We start from the raw sequence: 25,759 nt of genomic DNA on the forward strand, positions 1-25,759 counted from the left end.
ATACTTGCTGAGTTACTGGATTACAGATGGTGTAGTGGCCAGGGCACCCATCCAAAAGAACAGAAACAAAACAGAGCAATGTTTGTATCCTTAACGATCAGGGAGAAATTTCACAATGTTTAAAACTGGCCTCTTGCCTGCTCGCTCCTTCCCACGGGCAGGAACTCAGGATCTGAGTACACTCCATCCTCAAAGTAAGAGATGACGGCAGTCGTGCCCTAAGCTGCCTCAGGCCTAAGCTCTCACATTCCCTCCACTTAACACTGCTCCTTACCTTGACCTCTCATCCTCAGCATTTGGTCACCAGTCCTGCTATCTCTTTTTGTAATTTGCTGTTTAACCTTGCCCGATAAAGCAACTTGCAGTATTTTACAACGTCAATGATTACAAATAAAATGCAAAATGCTGTATACATAACCAAGTTTGTTTGACGAATCAGAGGCTGGAACTATTTCCCCCCGGAGTATTCGGAGGGTGATGGGGTGGCCTTATAGAGGTTGATAAAATCAAAAGACCATAGATAAGGTGAACAGCCGAGGTCTTTTCTCAAGGTTAGGGGAGTCAAAGTGGAACTGAGGGGTAACCTTTTCCGCACCGAGAGTAGTGCATGTATGGGATGCCAGAGGAAATGGTAGAAGTGGGTACAATTACAACGTTAAAAGACACTTGGATAGGAAAGGGAAAAGGGCCAAACACAGGTAAGCGGGAGGAGTTCAGTTTGGGAAGCCGAGTCAGCATGAACAAGTTGGGCTGCAGAGCCTGTTTCTGTGCTGTATGATTCAAAGAACATTGCAATTATCCCTTTTTGTATGGCATTAAACAAAGATTACAACATAGGAAGATTTTATTCAGTCCATAGATCCATGCTGGCTCTCTGTTGATCAGTCTCATAGAACATAGAACAATACAGCACAGAACAGGCCCTTCGGCCCACGATGTTGTGCCGAACATTTGTCCTAGCTTAAGCACCCATCCATGTACCTATCCAATTGCCGGTTAAAGGTCACCAAAGATTCTGACTCTACCACTCCCACAGGCAGCACATTCCATGCCCCCACCACTCTCTGGGTAAAGAAGCTACCCCTGACATCTCCCCTATACCTTCCACCCTTCACCTTAAATTTATGTCCCCTTGTAACACTCTGTTGTACCCGGGGAAAAAGTTTCTGACTGTCTACTCTATCTATTCCCCTGATCATCTTATAAACCTCTACCAAGTCACCCCTCATGCTTCGCCGTTCCAATGAGAAAAGGCCTAGCACTCTCAACCTATCCTCGTACGACCTATTCTCCATTCCAGGCAACATCCTGGTAAATCTTCTCTGCACTCTCTCCAAAGCTTCCACATCTTTCCTAAAGTGAGGCGACCAGAACTGCACACAGTACTCCAAATGTGGCCTAAGCAAAGTCCTGTACAGCTGCAACATCACTTCACGACTCTTGAATTCAATCCCTCTGCTAATGAACGCTAATACACCATAGGCCTTCTTACAAGCTCTATCCACCTGAGTGGCAACTTTCAGAGATCTATGAACATAGACCCCAAGATCCCACTGTTCCTCCACCTCACTAAGAACCCTACCATTAACCCTGTATTCTGCATTCTTATTTGTCTTTCCAAAATGTACAACTTCACACTTGGCAGGGTTGAACTCCATCTGCCACTCCTCAGCCCAACTCTGCATAATATCTAAGTCCCTTTGCAGCCGACAACAGCCCTCCTCACTATCCACAACTCCACCAATCTTCGTATCATCTGCAAATTTACTGACCCACCCTTCGACTCCCTCTTCCAAGTCATTAATAAAAATTACAAACAGCAGAGGACCCAGAACTGATCCCTATGGAACTCCACTTGTAACTGGGCTCCAGGCTGAATATTTACCATCTACCACCACTCTCTGACTTCGACCGGTTAGCCAGATTTCTATCCAATTGGCCAAATTTCCCTCTATCCCATGCCTCCTGACTTTTCGCATAAGCCTACCATGGGGAACCTTATCAAATGCTTTACTAAAATCCATGTATACTACATCCACTGCTCTACACTCATCCACATGCTTGGTCACCTCCTCAAAGAATTCAATAAGACTTGTAAGGCAAGACCTACCCCTCACAAATCCGTGCTGGCTGTCCCTAATCAAGTAGTGTCTTTCCAGATACTCATAAATCCTATCCCTCAGTACCCTTTCCATTACTTTACCCACCACCAAAGTAAGACTAACTGGCCTGTAATTCCCGGGGTTATCCCTATTCCCTTTTTTGAACAGGGGCACAACATTCGCCACTCTCCAGTTCCCTGGTACCACCTCCATTGACAGTGAAGACGAAAAGATCATTGCCAACGGTACTACAATTTCCTCTCTTGCTTCCCACATAATCCTAGGATATATCCCGTCAGGCCCGGGGGACTTGTCTATCCTCAAGTTGTTCAAAATGTCCAACACATGTTCCTTCCTAACAAGTATCTCCTCTAGCTTACCAGTCCGTTTCACACTGTCCTCTTCAACAATACGGTTCCTCTCATGCGTAAATACTGAAGAAAAGTACTCATTCAAGACCTCTCCTATCTCTTCCGACTCAATACACAGTCTCCCACTGCTGTCCTTGATCGGACCTACCCTCGTTCTCGTCATTCTCATTATCCATTTTACCCCAACCCATCAACTGTTTCCCAAAAGCAGTCACTTTATTTTTCGTAGTGATCCAGGTCCCCTACTCATTCTTCTACATGTCATGGTCTTGCACTTTCTTCGTCAGTTGTTCATAGCAGTTGTAAGGAAGGGTCACTCAACCAGAAACACTAACCCGGATTGGTCTCCACAGATGCTGCCAGACCTGCTGAGCTTTTCCAGCAATTTCTATGTTGGCCTGTAGGAATCTCTCATTTTCAATTCTAAGTTGTCTAATATCGTCATTCTCTTTCATTGAAATGAGATTAGATGATGTAGGCAATCACATCCATCAGCAAGCTCTCCTGTTTAGAATGTGGCAACCCAGCCTTATTGCCTCTTCATGATAATCACGAACGACCTGCCCCTCCATCATCATTCTAGGCATGTTCTTCAATGTGCTTGTGTTCTCTCCAACTAACCTGCTCCATCCTTTCCCAGAACCACATTTCACAACATCCTACTCTTTAGATGTCCATCATTATGAAAGTTCATATTTCAGGTCCATACAACAAGTGACTCTGAACCATGTCTTGAGCATTCTATTCTTAACATCTCTGCACACAGACATAGTGCATAATTCTTTAAGCTTCGAGATTGCAGAATTTACTGTGATTCCACAATGATTTCTTTACCACAAAACCCTCTCCAAGTATTTGAATTGTGTTCCAGTTTTGACCACACACCTTCATTTCTTCATTTCCTAACAATAGTCATACCAGACTCAAGACATTAACTTTGTTTTTCATTCCACAGATGCTGCCAGATCTGCTGAGTTTCTCCAACATTCTCTGTGCTTGTTTTAGATTTCTAGCACCTGCATTATTTTGCATTTACTTACATCTGCTTTCCCATTAATATTTATTATAACCTTTACAAATTTTGTCTTTTATGCAATAATATTTATTCCATAAGTATAATCCAATTTCCTCTTAGAATCATTCGTTGACCCTGCTTCTCAATGGCAGCACATTCCAGGTCATAACCACTCACTGATTCTTCATCACATTCCCCTGAATCTCTTATCCAGGATCTTAAATCCTTGAACCATGAACTAACAGGAACTAGTGTTTCATTGAAGCCTGTCATTTTTTTTTACATCTTGTTCAAAAACTCCTCTCAATCTTCTTTACTCCAAAAAAAAAGGAGAATAATTCCAATGTTTCCAATTTGATCTTTCATCTAAAACCTCATCCAATGCTGGAACCATTCTTGTCAAAGCCTTTCAGGGACCCATGCACCCTTCCCAAAGTGTGGTGACTAGAATAATAATAGCACAACGCTCTTGATGTGACCTAAGCAGAGGCTCAGAGGCGTTCAGTATAACTTCCCTGCTTCTGGACTCAATCCCTTCAATTATGAAGGCCAAGATTGCAAAAGCTTTGTTAGTTATTATCCCAATAAGTCCTGCTACTTCCAAAGACCAACGCACATGAACCTGCAGGCACCTCTATCCCTGCACAATGAACCATGCAAAAGAGTGACATTTTTGACCTCCTTTCGAGCAAACAACCCACTGTATATTAACCTATCCCATTCCCAAATCCCCCACATTCATCTAGCCAGTCCAAACTTATGTGCTGACATAGTGGGAGAGACTGGAACAAATCTCACAAATGAAACCTGCAGGCTTACAACTTTATGCCCTCAGCTCAAAGCCATTTACATTGCATCTTGTACCCATGGTATCTCAATTACAGAAATTAAAAAAAAACTCCACCTCAATTCTCTCCTATCCCATCCTTTAATAATTTCAAACAATTTTCGTAACCATTTTTTTTGTTTTAAAGCATCTCAGGTTTTTCAAGTTTCTTTTTGTATGAGTGTCCTTGTACGATGCAGCATCCCAGTGAACGTGCACTGTATCCTCACTAAAGCCTCAATACACTTTTTACAGTGGAGCTCACTGCAACACAAGTTATTCTTGTGTACCTCCCTAATGTTTTACACAGACTCACTGATTTTCAGATTGTGATAAAAACATGTTCAGATTGTGGAAAAAAACCATAACTTGGGTTTGTTTTTCTCAGAAAAGAGTAAACTTTCTTCCATTCCAGCTTTTCATATTCTGAAAACCTGTCCCCATCAAACACACAATAAATTCCCAACAGCCAACTCCCATTCACAATAACTACTGGGCGGCCTCTCACAGCGCCAGAGACCAGGGTTCAATTCCCGCCTCAGGCAACTGTCTGTGTGGAGTTTGCACATTCTCCCAGTGTCTGCGTGGGTTTCCTCCGGGTGCTCTGGTTTCCTCCCACAGTCCAAAAATGTGCAGGTTAGGTGAACTGGCCATGCTAAATTGCCCGTAATGTTAGGTGAAGGGGTAAATGTAGGGGAATGGGTCTGGGTGGGCTGCTCTTCAAAGGGTCAGTGTGGACTTGTTGGGCTGAAGGGCCTGTTTCCACACTAAGTTATCTATCTAATAATGTCATGTCTCTTTAAAAAAACCTTAAACATTTCAGTGTCTTGCCCCATACTATTGAGAACCCAATGTATGTTCCTTTGGACTTTCCAAAACAAAAAGAGATTATAGACAGACTTCTAAACAATTGAAGAGTCGAGGGTTATATGGAACAGGCAGGAGAGTGGAGTTGAATCCAACAGCGGACCAGCCATTATCTTCGTGAATTACAAGGCACCACTCAAAGGGCCAAGGACCTATCCCTGCTACTGCTTATTTAATTTTTAATTACATAGACTTTTTTTTAAAATGATGTTTACTAATCAGAGCCACTCCCAAAAACCTGATAGCCATGCTCAGTAGAAAATGTTCCCAAAACTCAACCCTGCTTCTTTTTTCCTCTTTCTCTACTTTGGAAGGACTATAATACGGAACTTTCACTTTTTTTTCTTTAATTTTCTAAGTTATACCTAAGATTTAGTACCCGGGCACCTTTGGTGCAGTAAGTGGCAACTTTGTACACTTTACACTGCACTCTTTTATTCCTATAGTTGAGTACACGTGACAGTAAAACCAAATTCTACATTCTACACAGTCACTTCCAAACATTAATTAAAATGACCTTCATTTCTTCCCACTAATCAAGTTTTAAATAGAGTTTGTTACTCAGCCGCTAATTTAATTCTTCTTTAATCTGTCGTAGTTATCTCCCGTGTGACAACTTGCCGCATGCTTTCCTATTGCCCAATTCGCTAAATCTCAACCTACACCATCAAAAGGAAATCCAACAGGTTTCACAAAGCACACACTGTCCTTTTTGAAAACAATTTCCTCTTTACATTAAAATACTCAAAATACTAGGGCATTCAACTCAGGAAAAAAGAACACAGAAAACGCTGAAGACTGGGGAGTGAAACAGATCTCATGTTTGGATTTCTGGAGAAGTGTCACTGGACCCAAAACTTAATTCTGATACACTCCCAAAAGACGCTGCCAGATCTCCTCAGATCCTCTTTATGCTGCTGTGTGCTAATGTCATTCTTCAAGGCTGAGGTTTCTCCTACTACAGATGCTATGTTAACTGGGCTGCAATTATACATTTCAGCTCAACCTTGTTTCTTAAAAATAAACTATGTGGTTTCTTAGCTTCCTCAGGCAATGGAACAAAGGTCACAGGACCCCAGAATCTGCACGTATTAGGTGATAAGATCTTTAAAGTGGGAGCAGTTAAGAAAGTGACCAAATTCAAGGTAGTGAACCAGATAGGTTTTTCTCAACAATCAGCAAAGGATCCATAGTCATCCACTAAACTTTTAATTCCACATTTTCAAATTCAAGTTCCACCATCTGCCATGGCAGGATTCGAACCCAGGTCCCCAAAGCATTCCCTGGGTCTCTGGATTAACAGCCCAGCAATAATATCACTGGGCCATCACCTTTCTCAATTATTAAACTGATCTAATAATCCGCCACTAGATTTTTCTACTTTTTCCCCGTAACTCTTGATTCCCTTACTGATTAAAAATCTGTCCATCTCAGCCTTGAATATACTAAATGACCCAGCCTCGACAGGTCTCTGTTGTAAAGAATTCCACAGATTCACTGCCAGAGAAGAAATTCCTTCTCATCTCTGTCTTAAATGTGCAATCTCTCATTCTGAGATTATACCCTCCAGGCCTAGATTATCCCACAAGTGGAAACGACTGGTGTGCATCTACCCTGTTAACTCCTCTAAGAATCTTGTACGTTTCAATATGGTTTCCTCTAATTTTTCTAAACTCCAACAAGTATATGCCCAACCTGTTCAACCTGTCCTCATAAGACAGTTACCCATACCTGTTATCAGCCAAGTGAACTGCCTCCTGGACTGCATCCTTTGTCTCTTCCTGTTCCATTCCCGGTATTATTCAAATAGATGTCCCGTAATTTTGTCAAATCCCCTTGCTGTATAAGCCTTCATTTCCCTCTCCCAAACCCGGCCCCCTAGTTAATTTAAAAGACCTCTCTACAACCTTAGTTGTTCGATTCATCTTGATACTGATCCCATTGGTGTTCTGCAGCTCCCACATGTTGCAGCACCAATTTAACTTTTTGATTAGATTAGATTACATTACAGTGTGGAAACAGGCCCTTCGGCCCAACAAGTCCACACCGACCCGCCGAAGCGCAACCCATCTCATACCCCTACATTTATCCCTGCACCTAACACTACGGCCAATTTAGCATGGCCAGTTCACCTGACCTGCACATCTTTGGACTGTGGGAGGAAACCGGAGCACCCGGAGGAAACCCACGCAGACACGGGGAGAATGTGCAAATTCTACACAGTCAGTTGCCTGGGGCGGGAATTGAACCCGGGTCTCTGGCGCTGTGAGGCAGCAGTGCTAACCACTGTGCCCCGTGCCATTTTAGATTAATTAGTCAAGTGTTTACACTTCACTGTCCCAATATATTGTGTTTATAAACCAAAAAGAGAAAAAACCTTCAGTATCAATCCAATATGGAAGAATATTTCTTTTAGAAGGAAGAAAACAGTGCAGACCAAAACATAAACCAAAAACCTGATGTCTACTTTCATGACTAGAAATATTCACTGGTCCTACTTCCCTGTCAGCTGCTTTCCCCACCCTTCTACCATCTGTGGTTTGTGTTGTGTCTCTGTCACTGTCTCACCTACCACCCCACCAATCTCCATGTACAGCGCATCATCCGCCGTCACTTCCGCCACCTCCAAACAGACCCCAGCACCAAGGATATATTTCCCTCCCCTCCCCTATCAGCTTTCCGTAGAGACCACTCCCTCCGCGACTCCCTTGTCAGATCCACACCCCCCACCGACCCAACCTCCACTCCCGGCACCTTCCCTTGCAACCGCAGGAGGTGCAACACTTACGCCCACACCTCCCCCCTCACTTCTCTCCAAGGCCCCAAAGGAAACTTCCATATCCGCCACAGATTCACCTGCACCTCCACCCACATCATCTACTGCATCCGCTGCAGCCGGTGTGGCCTCCTCTATATTGGGGAGACAGGCCGCCTACTTGCGGAGCAATTCAGAGAGCACCTCTATGCCACCCGGACGAACCAACCCAATCACCCTGTAGCACAGCATTTCAACTCCCCCTCCCACTCCACCGAGGATATGCAGGTCATTGGACTCATCCACCGCCAAACCACAACAACGCGACGGTCGGAGGAGGAGCGTCTTATCTTCCGACTGGGAACCCTCCAACCACAGGGGATGAACTTGGACTTCACCAGTTTCTTCATCCCCCCCTCCCCCCACCTTGTCTCAGCCGAATCCCTCCAGCCCGGCACCGCCTTCCTGACCTGCAGTCTTCTTCTTGACCTCTCTGCCTCCATCCTACTCCGACCTATCACCCTCACCTTGACCTCTTTCCACCTATCACATTTCCAACGCCCCTCCTCCAAGTCCCTCCTCCCTACCTTTTATCTTCTCCTGCTGAACACTCTCTGCTCATTCCTGAAGAAGGGCCTGTGCCCGAAACGTCGAATATCCTGTTCCCTGGATGCTGCCTGACCTGCTGTGCTGTTCCAGCAATAAAGTTTCAACTTTGATCTCCAGCATCTGCAGACCTCACTTTCTCCTCACTGCAGATCAGCCTCACAATCCACATCCTTTGTCTCCCTCTCATCTTGCTCTGCAACGTTTACTTATCACAGTAAACCATAGTTAGAACACCTCTTCCCCACTTTGGCCTGAATTTCCATTTCACATAGTTTTAAGTGTAGTCAGTCAGAACTCACTCAGCCTGGATCTGATTGAGCTGAGGTCCCACAGCTGCTGTTCCAACACTAACCATATGCCTTGTAACCTGTGCATAGAGTCATCTCTTTCTTACAAGCACCTGATGAGGAAGCAGCACTTCAAAAGCTAGTGCTTCCAAATTAACCTGTTGGACTACAACCTGGCATCATGTAATTTTTAAACTTTGTCCACCCCAGTTCAACGCCAGCCCATCAAAAATCATTCTTACAAAGGTCAGGTCTGCACATGGAACTTATTTAGCTACCCCAATCAAAACCTCATTTAAATAAAAGAACTCAAGTACTTGAATTCTAACAACCAGAATCAGACAACTTTAATCGGAAAAATATACTTACCTAATCTGATTATATCAATAAAGGGTAAATTTGGAAAGGATATTCCAGCTGTGTTTCCGCTTTAAAATTTCCAACAAAAGTCAGTCAGAACTCACTCAACCGACATCTCACACTGCTGTAGTCCCAACACTAACAGTGCTTGTTACAAACTCTGAGAAAAGTCTGCTCAGAACCTTATGAACCACTCCAATCAACAGCACATTTACACAAAGGAACAAAAGGACTAGATATAAGAAGAGGCCATTCAACCCCTCAAATCCACCCTACCACATTTAATACACTCTCATCTCAGCCTAATCTCCACTTTCCTGCCTGCTCTCTATAACCTTTCAACTCATTACTAATTAAAAACGTGTCTATCTCCTTAAAATATACTCAATGCCCCAGCATCTACCACACTCTGAGGTAGTGAATTCTGCGAATTCACAGCCTTTTGATAGAATCTTACTTGTTTCGATAAGGTCTTCACTCATTCTTCTAAACTACAATGACTACAAAGGCCAACCTACTCAACCTCTTCCACTGGATTCCCTCCTGTACCAGTAAATCTTTCTGTATTCTAGGCACTCTGATACAATACTTAGCTTCCTGGAAAGAGTAAATGTGTTCAAGACCTTTTGCTGAGAAAAATGAGAGCAGAAATTATAGACCAGTTAAGCTTGGTTGTCAGGAAAGTACAAGAGTCTATAATTAAGAGTAGGCTGACTGAACACCTCCAACATTTTCAGCTGATCAGACAGAGTCTAACTTGTAAAGAATAGGTCATGCCAAATAAATTATATTGTGTCACTAGCACAGAATGCCTTTAGATATTTTTGTATAGATTTCCATAGACACTTAATAAAATTCCTCCTAAGAGACTGTTAGCTGTGAGGTTCTGAGTAATAGGAACAATTTATTGATCAGCACAGGGAGATAGGCTGAGCAGCTGGAGGCAGTAGGAATATTGGAGAGGGACCTAAAATGGCACAATGTACCTAGTGGAATCTCACGAAAATCTGTGCTGGAGCTTCAACTATTTAAGGTATTTACCAACAAAGTAAATGAGAAATAGAAAGGAAATATCCAAACTCGCAAATGGTATAAAAATACAGAGTCTTATAAACTTGTGAATGTCAACATAACATTACAGAAATATTAACAGATGAAATCAATGGGCAAAACTGCAGCAAATGCATTACAAGGCCCAGAGAGTCAGACATATTGCTGACTCTGCAGTTACATGTCAATCAGAGCAGGGAAGTGACCAGGATTTCCTTCCCTACAGGACATTAGTGAACCATATGGGTTAAGGACAATCACTGAAATATTATACGTACATTCACACAGGTTAAAAAGCTCTCTGTTTGTGCCATGTGCAAATTTGGATAAGTGCTTTCTTATTCAGCAACAAATTAGATAAGGGCTATCATTAGCCAATGTTTAAAAATTGAATTCAAATTTTAATGCCTGCAATAGTAGGGTTCAAACCCACGACCCTAGAACATAGAACAATACAGCACAGAACAGGCCCTTCGGCCCACGATGTTGTGCCGAACATTTGTCCTAGCTTAAGCACCCATCCATGTACCTATCCAATTGCCGCTTAAAGGTCACCAAAGATTCTGACTCTGACACTCCCACAGGCAGCGCATTCCATGCCCCCACCATTCTCTGGGTAAAGAACCTACCCCTGACATCCCCCCTATACCTTCCACCCTTCACCTTAAATTTATGTCCCCTTGTAACATTCTGTTGCACCCGGGGAAAAAAAGTCTCTGACTGTCTACTCTATCTATTCCTCTGATCATCTTATAAACCTCTATCAAGTCACCCCTCATCCTTCTCCGTTCCAATGAGAAAAGGCCTAGCACTCTCAACCTATCCTCGCACGACCTATTCTCCATTCCAGACAACATCCTGGTAAATCTCCTCTGCACCCTCTCCAACGCTTCCACATCTTTCCTAAAATGAGGCAACCAGAACTGTACATAGTACTCCAAATGTGGCCTTACCAAGGTCCTATACAGTTGCAACATCACCTCACAATTCTTGAATTCAATCCCTCTGCTAATGAATGCTAATACACCATAGGCCTTCTTACAAGCTCAATCCACCTGAGTGGCAACTTTCAAAGATCTATGAACATAGACCCCAAGATCCCTCTGCTCCTCCACCTTACTAAGAACCCTACCCTTAACCCTGTATTCCGCATTCTTATTTGTCTTTCCAAAATGGACAACCTCACACTTGGCAGGGTTGAACTCCATCTGCCACTCCTCAGCCCAGCTCTGCATCATATCCAAGTCCTTTTGCAGCTGACAACAGCCCTCCTCACTATCCACAACTCCACCAATCTGCGTATTGTCTGCAAATTTACTGACCCACCCTTCGACTCCCTCTTCCAAGTCATTAATAAAAATTACAAACAGCAGAGGACCCAGAACTGATCCCTGCGGAACTCCACTTGTAACTGGGCTCCAGGCTGAATATTTACCATCTACCACCACTCTCTGACTTCGATCGGTTAGCCAGTTCTCTATCCAACTGGCCAAACTTCCCACTATCCCATGCCTCCCGACTTTCAGCATAAGCCTACCATGGGGAACCTTACCAAATGCTTTACTAAAATCCATGTACATTACATCCACTGCTTGGTCACCTCCTCAAAGAATTCAATAAGACTTGTAAGGCAAGACCTACCCCTCACAAATCCATGCTGGCTGTCCCTAATCAAGTAGTGTCTTTCCAGGTACTCATAAATCCTATCCCTCAGTACCCTTTCCATTACTTTGCCTACCACCGAAGTAAGACTAACTGGCCTGTAATTCCCGGGGTTATCCCTATTCTCTTTTTTGAACAGGGGCACAACATTCGCCACTCTCCAGTCCCCTGGCACCACCCCCATTGACAGTGAAGATGAAAAGATCATTGCCAACGGCTCTGCAATTTCCTCTCTTGCTTCCCACATAATCCTAGGATATATCCAGTCAGGCCCAGGGGACTTGTCTATCCTCAAGTTTTTCAAAATGTCCAACACATCTTCCTTCCTAACAAGTATCTCCTCCAGCTTACCAGTCTGTTTCATACTCTCCTCTTCAACAATACGGTCCCTCTCACTGAAGTACTCATTCAAGACCTCGCCTATCTCTTCTGACTCAATATACAGTCTCCCACTACTGTCCTTGATCAGACCTACCCTCGTTCTCGTCATTCTCATGTTTCTCACATACGCATAAAAGGCCTTGGGGTTATCCTTGATCCTACCCGCCAAAGATTTTTCATGCCCTCTCTTAGCTCTCCTAATCCCTTTCTTCAGCTCCCTCCTGGCTATCCTGTATCCCTCCAACGCTCTGTCTGAACCTTATTTCCTCAATCTTATATAAGCCTCCTTCTTCCTCCTTACAAGACATTCAACCTCCCTCGTCAACCAAGGTTTCCTCACACGACCAACTCTTTCCTGCCTGACAGGTACATATATAAAGGACACGTTGTATCTGTTCCTTGAAAAAGTTCCACATTTCAACGACATCCTTCCCTGACAGCCTGTGCTCCCAATTTATGCTCCTCAGATCCTGTCTTGCAGCATCGTATTTACCCTTCCCCCAATTGTAAAACCTGCCCTGTTGCATGCACCTATCTCTCTCCATAACCAAGGTGAAAGTCACAGAATTGTGGTCACCATCACCAAAATGCTCACCCACTAACAAGCCCATCACTTGTCCCGGTTCGTTACCAAGTACCAAATCCAATATGGCCTCCCCTCTGGTCGGACAATCTACATACGCAGTTAGAAAAGCTTCCTGGACACACTGCACAAACACCGCCCCATCCAATCTACTTGATCTAAAGAGCTTCCAATCAATATTTGGGAAGTTGAAATCGCCCATGACTACTACCCTGTGGCTTCTGCACCTTTCTGTTTCCCAATCTGTTTCTACACATCTCTGCTGCTATTGGGGGGCCTATAGTAAACACCCAACAAGGTGACTGCACCTTTCCTATTTCTGACTTCAGCCCATACTACCTCCAAAGGCAGATCCCCTTCAAACTGCCTTTCTGCAGCCGTTATACAATTTCTAATTAGCAACGCCAACCCCCCTCCTTTTTTTACCACCCCCCCCAATCTTACTGAAACATCTGCAACCAGGAACCTCCGACAACCATTCCTGTCGCTCTTCTATCCACGTTTCCATGATGGTCACAACATCGTAGTTCCAAGTACCGATCCACACCTTAAGTTCACCTATCTTATTTCTGATACTTCTTGCGTTGAAGTATAAACCCTTGAGCCCATCTCTGCATCCGCAAGTATTCCCTGTCAGTGCTACCTTCCCCACAGCCTCCCTACATTCTTGGACATCCTGAAAAACAGCTAACCTACTTGCTGGACGACAAGTCCGGATCCCATCCCCCTGCCAAATTAGTTTAAACCCCCCCGAAGAGTGCTAGCAAACCTACCTCCCAGGATATTGGTGCCCTTCTGGTTCAGGTGCAACCCGTCCTGCTTGTACAAGTCCCACCTTCCCCCGAATGCAGTCCAATTGTCCAAATACCTGAAGCCCTCACTCCTACACCATCCTTGCAGCCACGTGTTCACTGCACTCTCTCCCTATTCCTTGCCTCACTGTCACGTGGCACCGGCAACAACCCAGGTGTTGGGAATCATTAGTCCAGTGATGTCACCACCACACCATTACCTCTCCTCAAAAACAATAGGACAGGACCTTTATTTAAGGTGGTGAAAATCAAGTGAGATTGGTGTGTCCAGATACTTAGGTTTGAACAATCACAAAAAGGCACAGAAGCTCAAGAGTGCCACTCAGCTCATGTTGCCTCTGGGTTGTGCAGCCACAGGGAAGCTCTGGACATGTTGAACGGTGTGTGGGTGAACAACTTCCACTTCAGAAGCCATTGGCACACACCTTGAAGGTCCATGAAGCAGAAAGAAAATTACAGGGAATTTTGCAGTTGGTCCCACGGGCCAATATAACCATGGCTGATGTTTATGGGCACAACACCAACTCCAGACTCTGTCTGTCACCCATAACCCTTGATTCCATGAGGGATCAAGTGTAATGAAAATATTCTACAACCCAGCCTCCATTGCTCTCTGGACTCAAGAATTACCAAAAATTAACAATCCCCCAGACAGGAAACTCCTCTTCATTTTTAAAATTCGAAGATACCATATTCTCAAATATTCAAAATAGCTAATGAAATGTTGGTTTTTACAATCTAGAGCACCAGAATACAAGGAAGTACATGTCATACTTCAGCTGTACAAAGTCTTGGTTAGTTGGATAGCACAATGGCTCAGTGGCTAGCCTTGCTGCCTCACAGTACCAGGGACCCAGGCTTGAGCCCAGCCACTAAAGTTTGTACATTCTCCCAATGTCTGCATAGATTTCCTCTGTGCGCTCCCGTTTCCTCCCACAGTCCAACAATGTGCAAGTTAGGTGGATTGGCCATGCTAATTTGTCTCAATGTCCAGGGAAATGTACCTGCTTTGGGGCTAGATCAGGGGTTTGGCTGAATAGCCTCTTCCTGCACTGTACAGATTCTATGATGTGGTGAAATTCAGTTGTAGATTAGTTGCAATCACATTGAATGATGGGCTACAACAGCAGGTCAGAGGCTAGGAATTCTGCAGTGAGTAATTCACCTCCGACTCCCCAAAGGTACAAGTCAGGAGTGTAATGGAATAATCTCCACTTGTCTGGATTAGTGCAACTTCAACAACAATCAAGAATCTCCACATCATCCAGGAGAAAGTAGCCTACTTGACTGGCACATCTATTGTCGCCAACACTTCCTCCACCCCATGAGTGTAGAGTGACAGCAATGTGTACCATCTTCAAGATGACCATAGCAACATGCCAGGGCTCCTTTGACAGTACCTTCCAAAACTATGACTTCTACCACCAAGGAAGACAAGATCAACAAACACAAAGGAACACTGTTCCCCTACTCAACATCCTTGGATTATATTGCCTTTCCTTCATTGTCACTGGGTGAAAAAGCCTGGAACACTCAGACTGCATTGTTGAATTATCAATCCCATACACAACACACTCTCTCATTCACACACAGACACACTCAGATAGAGGGGCTGAACAGCCTACCCCTGTTCCAGTGTCCTTGGCCTCCCTTCTCACCTTCAATGACCTTGTGGACAGCTGATACTATTCCCTTACTGTGGAGGCTAAGCCACAGCTGAAACCTTCCCAAAAGGTCTCAAATGTTTTGTCATTTTGAAGGAGAGGTTTGAGGAAATACAGAAATTAGTATATTTAAGACAGAGATAGGTAGGTTCTTGATTGTCAAGGGGATCAAGAGTTACAGGGAGAATAGGGTTGAGAAACCCATCAGCCATGACTGAACAGCAGAGCAAACTCAATAGGCTGAACAGCCTAATTTCTGCTCCGATGTCTTATGGGCCTCTTGACCAGCAATCAGAAGGGAACACAGAACCTAGCACTTGGTGCAAACCAGCACTCTGAGCCCAATACCTGACCCTCCAAAGGCAGGTCAACTCCTTTTAAAAGACATAGGCGGGGGGGGGGGGGGGCGAGGGGATCGTGTTCCAAGCCAGGGTCTCTATCACACTGCGAACCTAATTGATGCAAAATGAGATGTGAATGTTGCCTTCCATCTTCACAAACAAATACATACATACATACATACATACATACATCTTAAATGGGGTTCCCTCTGACACAAGCCTGACCTCAGCCCAATAACACCCTGTCCTTGAAGCGTTTACTATTATGTTTCGTTGCACAGAAACAATTTCACGGATACAGAGCTTGTAAACGATGCTGGTCATGGACCCACATTGACACTGAGCGTAACTGCAGCGGAAGACAGTCCCCAGTGCCTAGGCAGCGCCCTGCGAGTAGCGCGGGTAGCTGGTGAGGAGGTGGATGAACCCCGTCGATATACAAACGCAATGCGCCGCTAGCGGGCATTTACCCGCCACGATCCTCCCCACCCCCGCCACCAGCAGCAGGTGAGGAGGCTCCAGCACGCGCCTCCACTCACCTGGAAGCCGATCTCTTGCGCTCGCGCTGCCGCTGGGCTGGGAACGCGCATCCCGCGGGAACGACTTCTCCCTCTCTCTCTCTCTCTCTCCCACTTTCTGCGAGCGGCGAGCCGCCCCCTTTTTTTTTCTTGTGGCGCGTCATCCTTCGGTTCCCCAAATCCCATTGGTCGGGGTTGACGTCAGTCGGAATGGGATGAACCAATAGCAGGGCAGGTCCCCCTTCCCCATGTCGATTCATCTCTCCTGATGGTTGTCTCTCTGTGCCCCAAGGATTGGTTTCTCCATCCCGCTGTCTCTGTGTTCTTTAGCTGCTTTGGTCCTTCCACCATCAGGTAAATGATCTGCATCTTCCCTGGGGTTTGCGGAGGAGGAAGGCTGGGTGCTGCTTTTGTGGGGGGGGGGGATTGTAGAGTTTTACAGAGGAAGACTGTTGGGAGGACTCGAACCTGCCTCTAACTGGTTCTAGCCTGTTCACTCTGGTTGCTGTGTGTCAGCAAAACCCAGGGAACCCAGATCCGAAAATCCACCGACTTTAATCCCCACACCCAGTAGCAAACAATCTCTGAGCGAGGCATTTGCTTCTTTTAAAAAGAAATCGGAAAGAGCTTGCCTTTTCTCTTGTATTATTTGTAAAAAAAAACAACAACACCCTTTTCTGACCACAGAATGACCCAAAGAGCTCTGCAGCCTCTTTGAACTGGAATGCAGAAAAAAAACACAAGCGGGATTCGTACAGACGCAATAAGCGTTTTATTATCTTTGCTGTTGTTTTGTGATGTTGCTAGCGGAAAGAGTGTCGTGTTTGGTTTTCCGTGATGCTGCTTCGAAATGGTCGGGAGGGAAAGATGGTGCCGTGTTTAAAGCCGTCTAATGTGAACGGTGCCACCTCCAACTCCGCCGCATTCGCTCAGTGTTTCCACCAGAGCTGAAAAGTGTCGTGATGTTTCAGGGCTTTAGTTAATTACATGGACGGGGTGCGGGGTGGGAGTGGGAGTGGGAGAAGTCTGGGTTACTGTGGAAAGCAGAATAAATGCCAAAGGATTAATAGTACAAATTAAAATAGGATAGGAATGTATAAACTGAGATCAGTGGGATTGGTGGATGCAGTAGCTGGCACTTATTTCGTAAATATAACCCAAAGTGTTTCACAGGAGTGTCATGAAATCTAACACGATAGGGAAGATGAGTAAAAAATTATCAAAGAGGGAGGTTTTAAGGAAAGCCTTAAATGAGGTGATAGAGAGAATGTTAATATTTCTGTTCTGCGACTGCTGCAATTTTACAGAGAAGCACAACACACGCTCAAGAAACCAACACCTTAAATTTTCTGCTTAGGCACTTCACGGGTACAATGTTGAACTCAGTGGCATTTGAAACTGACTACCTTATGCCTGTTCCCCATTTTCTTAGCTTCTCTTCCTGATCCCCACCCACCCACTTTATCTTGTTTGCCTTGTTTACTCTTTCGTAGAGAGGATCCACTCTAACCCATCACACATTAATTTACACCCATTTTACATCTCTCTTTCTTTGTCATCACCATTGACGATCCCTTTATCTTTCTCACTGGGTGTGCCTCAAGTTTTCTTTACAAATGCCAACACTTTTCCATGCAGGAGAAATCATTCCTGGTTTGAAACATTAACTCTGTTTCTCTTTCCACAGATGCTGCCAGACCTGCTGGGTTTGTCCAGCATTCTCTGTTGGTAGAGTGACTGAGCAGGTCAGGAAAGGTAGAGCTTAGGCAATTTAACGTAATGCATGCTCTACATTGGAGAGACAAAATAGGTGAATGCATTATAGACCACCTCTGTGTGATCCTGACCTCCTGGTCTCCTGTCAGTTTAATTCACTACCTCGTTCCACTCTCATCTTCATGACCTGCACTTTTTCCAATGTGATCAACACAAGCTTGAGGAAGAATAATTCATCTATCTCAGATTTTTTTAGACAAACATTGAGTTCAACAATTTCAAAACATAACCCTCTTTTTTTTTCTTGCATAAAAACTGCAGATGATAATTCTGTGATTTGTATTTCCTTTTATGACTAACACCAATGGTTAAAATTGGAGGAGGCTGTTCTGCTGCTCAAACCTATCCCACCATTCAATGCAATTAGTGCTAATCTTCTACCTCAAATACATCTTTTTGAACAATCCCCATATTCCTTTCTTCCTTGTATCAGCCCATCATACCACCAAAACTGCTCTCATCAAATTTATAACTGCCATTCTCCAGGACTGTGACAAGAATAAATTATCCCATCTTATTTTTTTTCTTGCAATGTCTTTTTTAAATATGGTTTGCCACATCATCTTTGCATGCCTCTCTACTGTCTTCCAGCTGGTGGGATTGCCCTCATCTGTTTCCACTCATATGTGAATTACCTGAAACAGTTTCCTCTGGTATCATCCCATGTATAGACTATCTTTGTCTCTCCTACTTCTCATGTATGTGTTGCCTCTTGGTGATGTCATTGAAAGCAACAGTGTTGATTTATACATAGATGTTGATGATACCACCCCTACCAGCACCACTTTTGACATCCCACATCCAACCCCTTATAATCTGTTAAAACTATTTTATTCAATATCCAGAACAAAGGGACAGACATTTCCTCAATTTAGGTATTGGGATGAGTGGAACTATTGTCTTTGGTCCCTATCATGAACCCAGTTCCCATCATTGTTTCTCATCCCCTCCCAGGTAAATTTCTGAGGCTGAACTAAACTGTTTGCAAGTCTGATCAAAGATGTAATGATGCTTCAACTACGTACCCATTTCATTGACAATCTCCAGCTCAATAAGAGCATCTAATTTGGTCCTTTCCAAAAGTCATCCTCTGCTGCAACCTAAATCCATACGTCCATATTTAAACATTGCAATGCCTGTCTGGATTGCCTCTCACATTCGATACTCCATATAGTTGAGGACATCCGAAATTCTGTTGCGTGCCATCTGATATGCACCAAATCCTGTTGACCCCGGAGTCCTAGCTTGCTAACTTGTACTGGATACCAGTCCAAGCATTATCTCTATTTTAAACATCTCGTCCTTGCTTTCAATTTCCTCCATCACCTGTTCCCTCATTATCTCCGTAACCGCCTTCAGCGTGGCATGAGCTTCTGAGATCTCTTCATCCCTTTCTGACTTAGTGCTCCCCTGCCATTGGCAACCATGTTTTCAACTAACTTGACCCAAAGCACTGGTAAGCCATCTCTGAACCCTCGCTGCCTCTCAAACTACAGGACATTGGTTAGGCCACTGTTGGAATATTGCGTGCAATTCTTGTCTCCTTCCTATCGGAAAGATGTGGTGAAACTTGAAAGGGTTCAGAAAGGATTTACAAGGATGTTGCCAGGGTTGGACAATTTGAACTATAGGGAGAGGTTGACTAGGCTGGGGCTGTTTTCTCTAGAGCGTCAGAGGCTGAGAGGTGGCCTTATAGAGGTTTATTAAATCATGAGGGGTATGGATAGGTTAAATAGACAAAGTCTCTTCCCTGGGGTGGGGGAGTCCAGAACGAGAGAGCATAGGTTTAGGGTGAAAAGGGAAAGATATGAAAGAGACCTAAGGGGCAACTGTTTCACGCAAGGGTGGTACGTGTATGGATTGAGGTGCCAGAGGAAATGGTGGAGGCTGGTACAATTGCAACATTTCAAAGACATTTGAATGGGTATATGAATAGGAAGGGTTTGGAGGGATATGGGCTGGGTGCTGGCAGGTGTGACTAGATTGGGTTGGGTTATCTGGTCGGCATGGACAGGTTGGACCGAAGGGTATGTTTCCATGCTATACATCACTATGACTAAGTCACTAATTTAAAACTATAGCTTAAACTAACACTAGAATTTAGCTATCTGTGGTAAAAATCACTTTTTTTTTAAGCACCGTGTTAATATTTGCCTCCTGACATTCTGGGATATTTTACCTTAAAGGCATTTCCTAATTCCTCTACATTTATGTTGCTGTGTAATGGGGAACTTTGTATACGATAATATAATCCAGTGGAGTCCTGTTTATCTGGAAAGTCGAGGTGGTAAAACAAAATTTAACGTCTTTACACAAACTCAGCACAGACCGCATGTGAGCTCAGTGAATACTTTACACCTATTTTGAGTTATTTTAGTCACATATACCTAAGTATAGTGAAAAGTTTTATTTTGAGATCAGTACAGGCAGATCATAGCATTAATGACATACAGATCATAGGATGCTTGGACACAGAAAGGCATAGAACAAAGAACATTGCAGCTCAGTACAGGCCCTTCGGCCCTTGATGTTGCGCCAACATGTGAAACCAGTCTGAAGCCCATCTAACATCCACTATTCCATTCACGTCCATATGCCTATCCAGTGACCATTTAAATGCCCTTAAATGGCAAGTCTACAACTGTTGCAGGCAGTGTGTTCCACACCCCTTTACTCTCTAAGTAAAGAAACTACCTCTGACATCTGTCCTATATCTTTCACTCCTCAATTTAAAGCTAGTGTTAGGTAAGGGGTGAATGTGGGGGTATGGGTGGGTTGCGCTTCGGCGGGTCGGTGTGGACTTGTTGGGCCGAAGGGCCTGTTTCCACACTGTAATGTAATCTAATCTAATCTAATCTATGTCCTCTCGTGCTAGCCATCACCATCGAAGGAAAAAGACTCTCACCGTCCAACCTATCTAACCCTCTGATTATCTAATATGTCTCAATTAAGTCACCTCTGAACCTTCTCTCTGATGAAAACAGTCTCAAGTCAGTCCCTCAGCCTTTCCTTGCAAGACCTTCTCTCCCTACCAAGCAACACCCTCGTAAATCTCCTCTGAACCCTTTCCAAAGCTTCCACATCTTTTCTATAATGCGGTGATCAGAATGTATGCAGTACTCCAAATGTGACAATGTGACCACACCAGAGTTTTGTATAGCTGCAACATGATCTGATCTAAACCGCGAAATCAAACTCATGCCTCTGTATTTCCTGCAATATCCTACTGTGAGGAACCTTTATCTAATGCCTTACTGAAATCCATATACACCACATCAACTGCTTTACTCTCATCCACCTGTTTGGTCACCTTCTCAAAGAACTCAATAAGGTTTGTGAAGCATGACCTACCCTTCACAAATCCGTGTTGACCATCCCTAATCAAGTTATTCCTTTCCAGATGATTATAATTCCTATCTCTTATAACCTTTTCTAACACTTTACCCACAACCAAAGTAAGGCTCACAGGTTTATAATTTCCAGGGTTGTCTCTACTCCCCTTCTTGAACAAAGGAACAACTGCACGGGAGGTGCACAAAGCAAGATCAACATTATTTGAAGTTTTAAAGGTCCATTCAGCAGTCTAATACTGGCATGGAAGAAGCTGTTCTTGAACTTGTTGGTGCATGTATTCAAGCTACTGTATCTCCTGCCTGATGGAAGAGATTAGAAGAGAACATTACCAGGGTGGGAGAGGTCTTTGATGATGTTGGCAGTCTTTCCATGGCCGTGTAAATGGAGTTCATGGATAGGAAGCTGGCTTCTGTGATAGAACACGAACATTACAGTGCAGTACAGGCCCTTCAGCCCTCAGTGTTGTACTGATCTGTGAAACTAATCTGAAGCCATGTCCCCTCATGTTTGCCATAACCATCTGAGCGAAAAGGCTCTCACTGTCTCAGTGGTTAGCACTGCTGCCTCACAGCACTAGGGTCCCAGGATCAATTCCAGCCTCGGGCAACTGTCTGTGTGGAGTTTGTACATTCTCCCTGTGTCGGTGTGGGTTTCCTCCGGGTGCTCCAGTTTCCTCCCACAATCCAAAGATGTGCAGGTCAGGTGAATTGGCCATGCTAAATTGTCCCATAGTGTTAGGTGCATTAGAGAGGGGGGGTGGGTTACTCTTCAGAGGGACGGTGTGGACTTGTTGGGCTGAAGGGCCTGTTTCCACACTGTAGGGAATCTTATCTAATCATCTTGCATGTCTCTATTAAGTCACATCTCAACTTTCTCCTCTCTAACAAAAACAGCCTCAAGTTCCTCAGCCTTTCCTCATTAGATCTTCCCTCCATAGCAGGCAACATCCTCGTAAATCTCCTCTGCACCCTTTCCAATTCCTCCACATCCTTCCTATAATGCAGCGACCAGAACTGTATGCAGTACTCTAAAGTGCGGCTGCACCAGAGTTTTGTACAGCTGCAAGATGACCTCATGGCTCCGAAACATGATCCCTTTACCAATAAAAGCTAACACCGTATGCCTTCTTGCAACCTTATCAACCTGGCTGGCAACTTTCAGGGATCTATATTCATGAACACTGAGATCTCTCTGCTCATCCACACGACCAAAAATCTTACCATTAGCCCAGTATTTTATATTCCTGTTTCTCCTTCCAAAGTGAATCACCTTGCACTTTTCCACAATAAACTCCATTTGGCACCTCTCAGCCCAGCTCTGTAGCTTATCCATGTCCCTCTGCACCCTGTAACATCTTTCCACACTGTCCACAACTCTACCAGCCTTTAGTGTCATCCTGAAATTTACAAATCCATCCTCTCTGTCCTCATCCAAATCATTTATAAAAATGACAAACAGCAGTGGATCCAAAACAGATCCTTGCGGTGCCCCACTAGTAACTGAACTCCAGGTTGAACATTTTCCCATCAACCACCACCCTCTGTCTTCTTTAGCTAGCCAATTTCTGATCCAAACAGCTAAATCACCCTCTGTATTTTCTGCAATAGCCTACCACAGGGAACTTATCAAACGCCTTACCGAAATCCATATACACCACATCAACCGCTTTACCCTCATCTACATGTTTGTTGCCAAATCAAAGAAGTCATTCAGGTTTGTGAGGCACAACCTACCCTTCACAAAACCGTGTTGACTATCCCTAATCAAGTTATTCCTTTCCAGATGATTATAAATCCTATCTCTTATAACCCTTTCCGACACTTTACCCACAACTGAAGTAAGGCTGACAGGTCTATAATTTCCAGGGTCATCTCTACTTCCCTCCTTGAACAAGGGGAGAACATTTGCTATCCTCCAGTCTACAGCAAGAATGCCAGAAGACAAGGATGACATAAAGATCAAAGCCAAAGGTTCTTCAATCTCCTCTCTAGCTTCACAGAGGATTCTAGGATAAATTCCATCCAGCCCAGGGGACTTGTCTATTTTCACACTTTCCATAATTGCTGACACCTCCTCCTTATGAACCTCAATCCCATCTAGTCTAATAGCCTGTATCTCAGTATTCTCCTTGACAATGTTGTCTTTTTCCTGTGTAAATTCTGATGAAAAATATTCATTTAGTGCTTCCCCTATCTCCTTGGACTCCACGAAGAACTTTCCACTACTGTCCTTGACTGGCCCTAATCTTACTCTCCTCATTCCTTTATTCCTGACATAGCTATAGAAAGTTTTAGAGTTTTCCTTGATCCTACCTGTCAAAGAATTCTCATGACCCCTCCTGGCTCTTTTTAGCTCTCTCTTTAGGTCTTTCCAGGCTAACTTGTAACTCTCAAGCCCCTAAGTGAGCCTACACGTCTCTGCTTTATATAAGCCTCCTTCTTCCTCTTGACAAAAGATTCAACTTCTTTAGTAAACCACGGCTCCCTCACTCAACCACTTCTTCCCTGCCTGATGAAGGACATGCAGTAGCTGTTCCTTGAACAAGCTCCACATTTTAATTGTGCCCATCCCCTGCAGTTGCCTTCCCCAGCCTATGCATCTTAAATCTTGCCTAATCACATCATAATTGCCTTTCCCTCCAGCTATAACTTGCCTTGTGGTATATATTTATCCCTTTCCATCGCTAAAGTAAACATAACCAAATTGTGGTCACTATCACCAAAGTGCTCATCTATCTCCAAGCCTAACACCAGGTTCATTACCCAGTACCAAATCCAATGTGGCTTCACCTGTTTTTGGCCTAACTTCATACTGTGTCTGGAAACTCTTCTATGCACATTGGACAAACATTGACATATCTATAGTACTCAAATTATAGCATTTCTAGTCAACATTTGGAAAGTTAAAGTCCCACATAACAACTACCCTCTTACTTTCACTCCTATCCAGAATCATTTTGGCAATCCTTTCCTCTACATCTCTGGAACTTTTCAGAGGCCTATAGAAAACTTCCAACTGGGCGACCTCTCCTTTCCTGTTTCTAACCTCAGCCCATGCTATCTCAGTGGATGAGCTCTCATCAAATGTCCTTGCCGTTGCCCTAATACCGTCCTTGATTAACAATGCCACACCTTCCCCTCTTTTACCACCTTCTCTGTTCTTACTGAAACATCTAAATCCTGGAACCTGCAACAACTATTCCTGACCCTGCTCTACCCATGTCTCTGAAATGGCCACTACATTGAAGTCCCAGGTACCAACCCATGCTGCAGGTTCACCCACCTTATTTTGGATGCTCCTGGCGTTGAAGTAGACACACTTCAAACCACCTTCCTGCCTGCTCTTGCACTCTTGCGACCTTGAAACCTTATTTCTGACCTCACTACTCTCAACCTCCTGTATGCTAGAGCTACAATTCAGTTTCCCATCCCCCTGCTGAATTAGTTTAAACCCTCCGAAGCGCATTAGCAAATGTCCCCTCCAGGATATTGGTACCCCTCTGGTTCAGGTGAAGACCATCCTGTTTGTAGAGGTCCCACCTACCCCAGAGAGAGCCCCAATTATCCAGAAATCCAAAACTCTCCCTCCTGCACCATCCCTGTAGCCACATGTTCAACTCCTCTCTCCATTATTCCTTGCCTTGCTAGCACGTGGCACAAGTAACAAACCAAAGATGATAACTCTTTATTCTAGCTCTAAGCTTCTACCCTAGCTCCTTGAATTTCTGCCTTACATCCCTGTCCCTTTTTTCCTATCAATATTATTTGTGCCTATGTGGACCACGACTTGGAGCTGCTTCCCCCCCACCAAGGATCCCAAAAACACGATACAAGAGATCATGAACCCTGGCACCTGGGAGGCAACATACCAACTGAGAGTCTCTCTCATTCCCACAGAGTCTCCTATGTGTTCCCCCTAACTATGGAGTCCCCAGTGACTAATGTTCCTCTCCCCACTTCCCTTCTGAGCAACATGGACAGACCCTGTAACTCCATGGCTTACCCCTCGTAAGTGCAATCTCCCCCCCCCCCCCCCCCCCCACCCACCCTCCTCCTCCCCCCCCACCCCCCCAACAGTATCCAAAATGGTATACCTGTTATTGTGGTGAATGGCCACAGGGGATCCCTGCACCGTCTGCTGGTTTCCTTTCCATCCCCTGATGGTAACCCATCTGCCCTTTTCCCTCTACCTGAGGTGTGACTACCTCCCTGTAACTCCTCTCAATTACCCTGTCAACCTCCCATATGATCCGAAGTTCAACCAGCTCCAATTCCCTATTGTGATTTCGGAGGAGCTGGAATTGGATGCACTTTCCGCAGATGAAGTCAGTGGGGACACTAGTGGTGACCTTTACTTCCCACATTCTACGGGAGGAGCATGCAACTGCCCTACTGTCCATTCCACTGTTCTGAATTCCCAAACAGAT

General features: G+C 44.4%; 2 protein-coding genes across 2 annotated transcripts in view; one reads left to right on the forward strand and one right to left on the reverse strand.

Annotated features, from left to right (window-relative positions):
* The window catches only part of LOC122552572 (V-set domain-containing T-cell activation inhibitor 1-like), a 43,310-nt gene extending 27,002 nt beyond the window's left edge, over window positions 1-16,308 (reverse strand). Inside the window, exon 1 of the mRNA XM_043695278.2 lies at window positions 16,225-16,308. The gene's annotated coding sequence lies outside the window, so the exon portion shown is untranslated. The remainder of the gene's footprint in view (window positions 1-16,224) is intronic.
* A 123-nt stretch (window positions 16,309-16,431) lies between these two features.
* The window catches only part of LOC122552574 (butyrophilin-like protein 2), a 60,067-nt gene continuing 50,739 nt past the window's right edge, over window positions 16,432-25,759 (forward strand). The window contains exon 1 of the mRNA XM_043695279.2: window positions 16,432-16,557. Within this exon, the coding sequence (XP_043551214.2) occupies window positions 16,472-16,557 (86 nt within the window). The 5' untranslated portion in view covers window positions 16,432-16,471. The remainder of the gene's footprint in view (window positions 16,558-25,759) is intronic.

This window comes from Chiloscyllium plagiosum, unplaced genomic scaffold (genome assembly GCF_037043375.1).
Source record: "Chiloscyllium plagiosum isolate Xiang-an unplaced genomic scaffold, Cpla_swu_hap1 HiC_scaffold_10, whole genome shotgun sequence".
NCBI lineage: Eukaryota > Metazoa > Chordata > Chondrichthyes > Orectolobiformes > Hemiscylliidae > Chiloscyllium > Chiloscyllium plagiosum.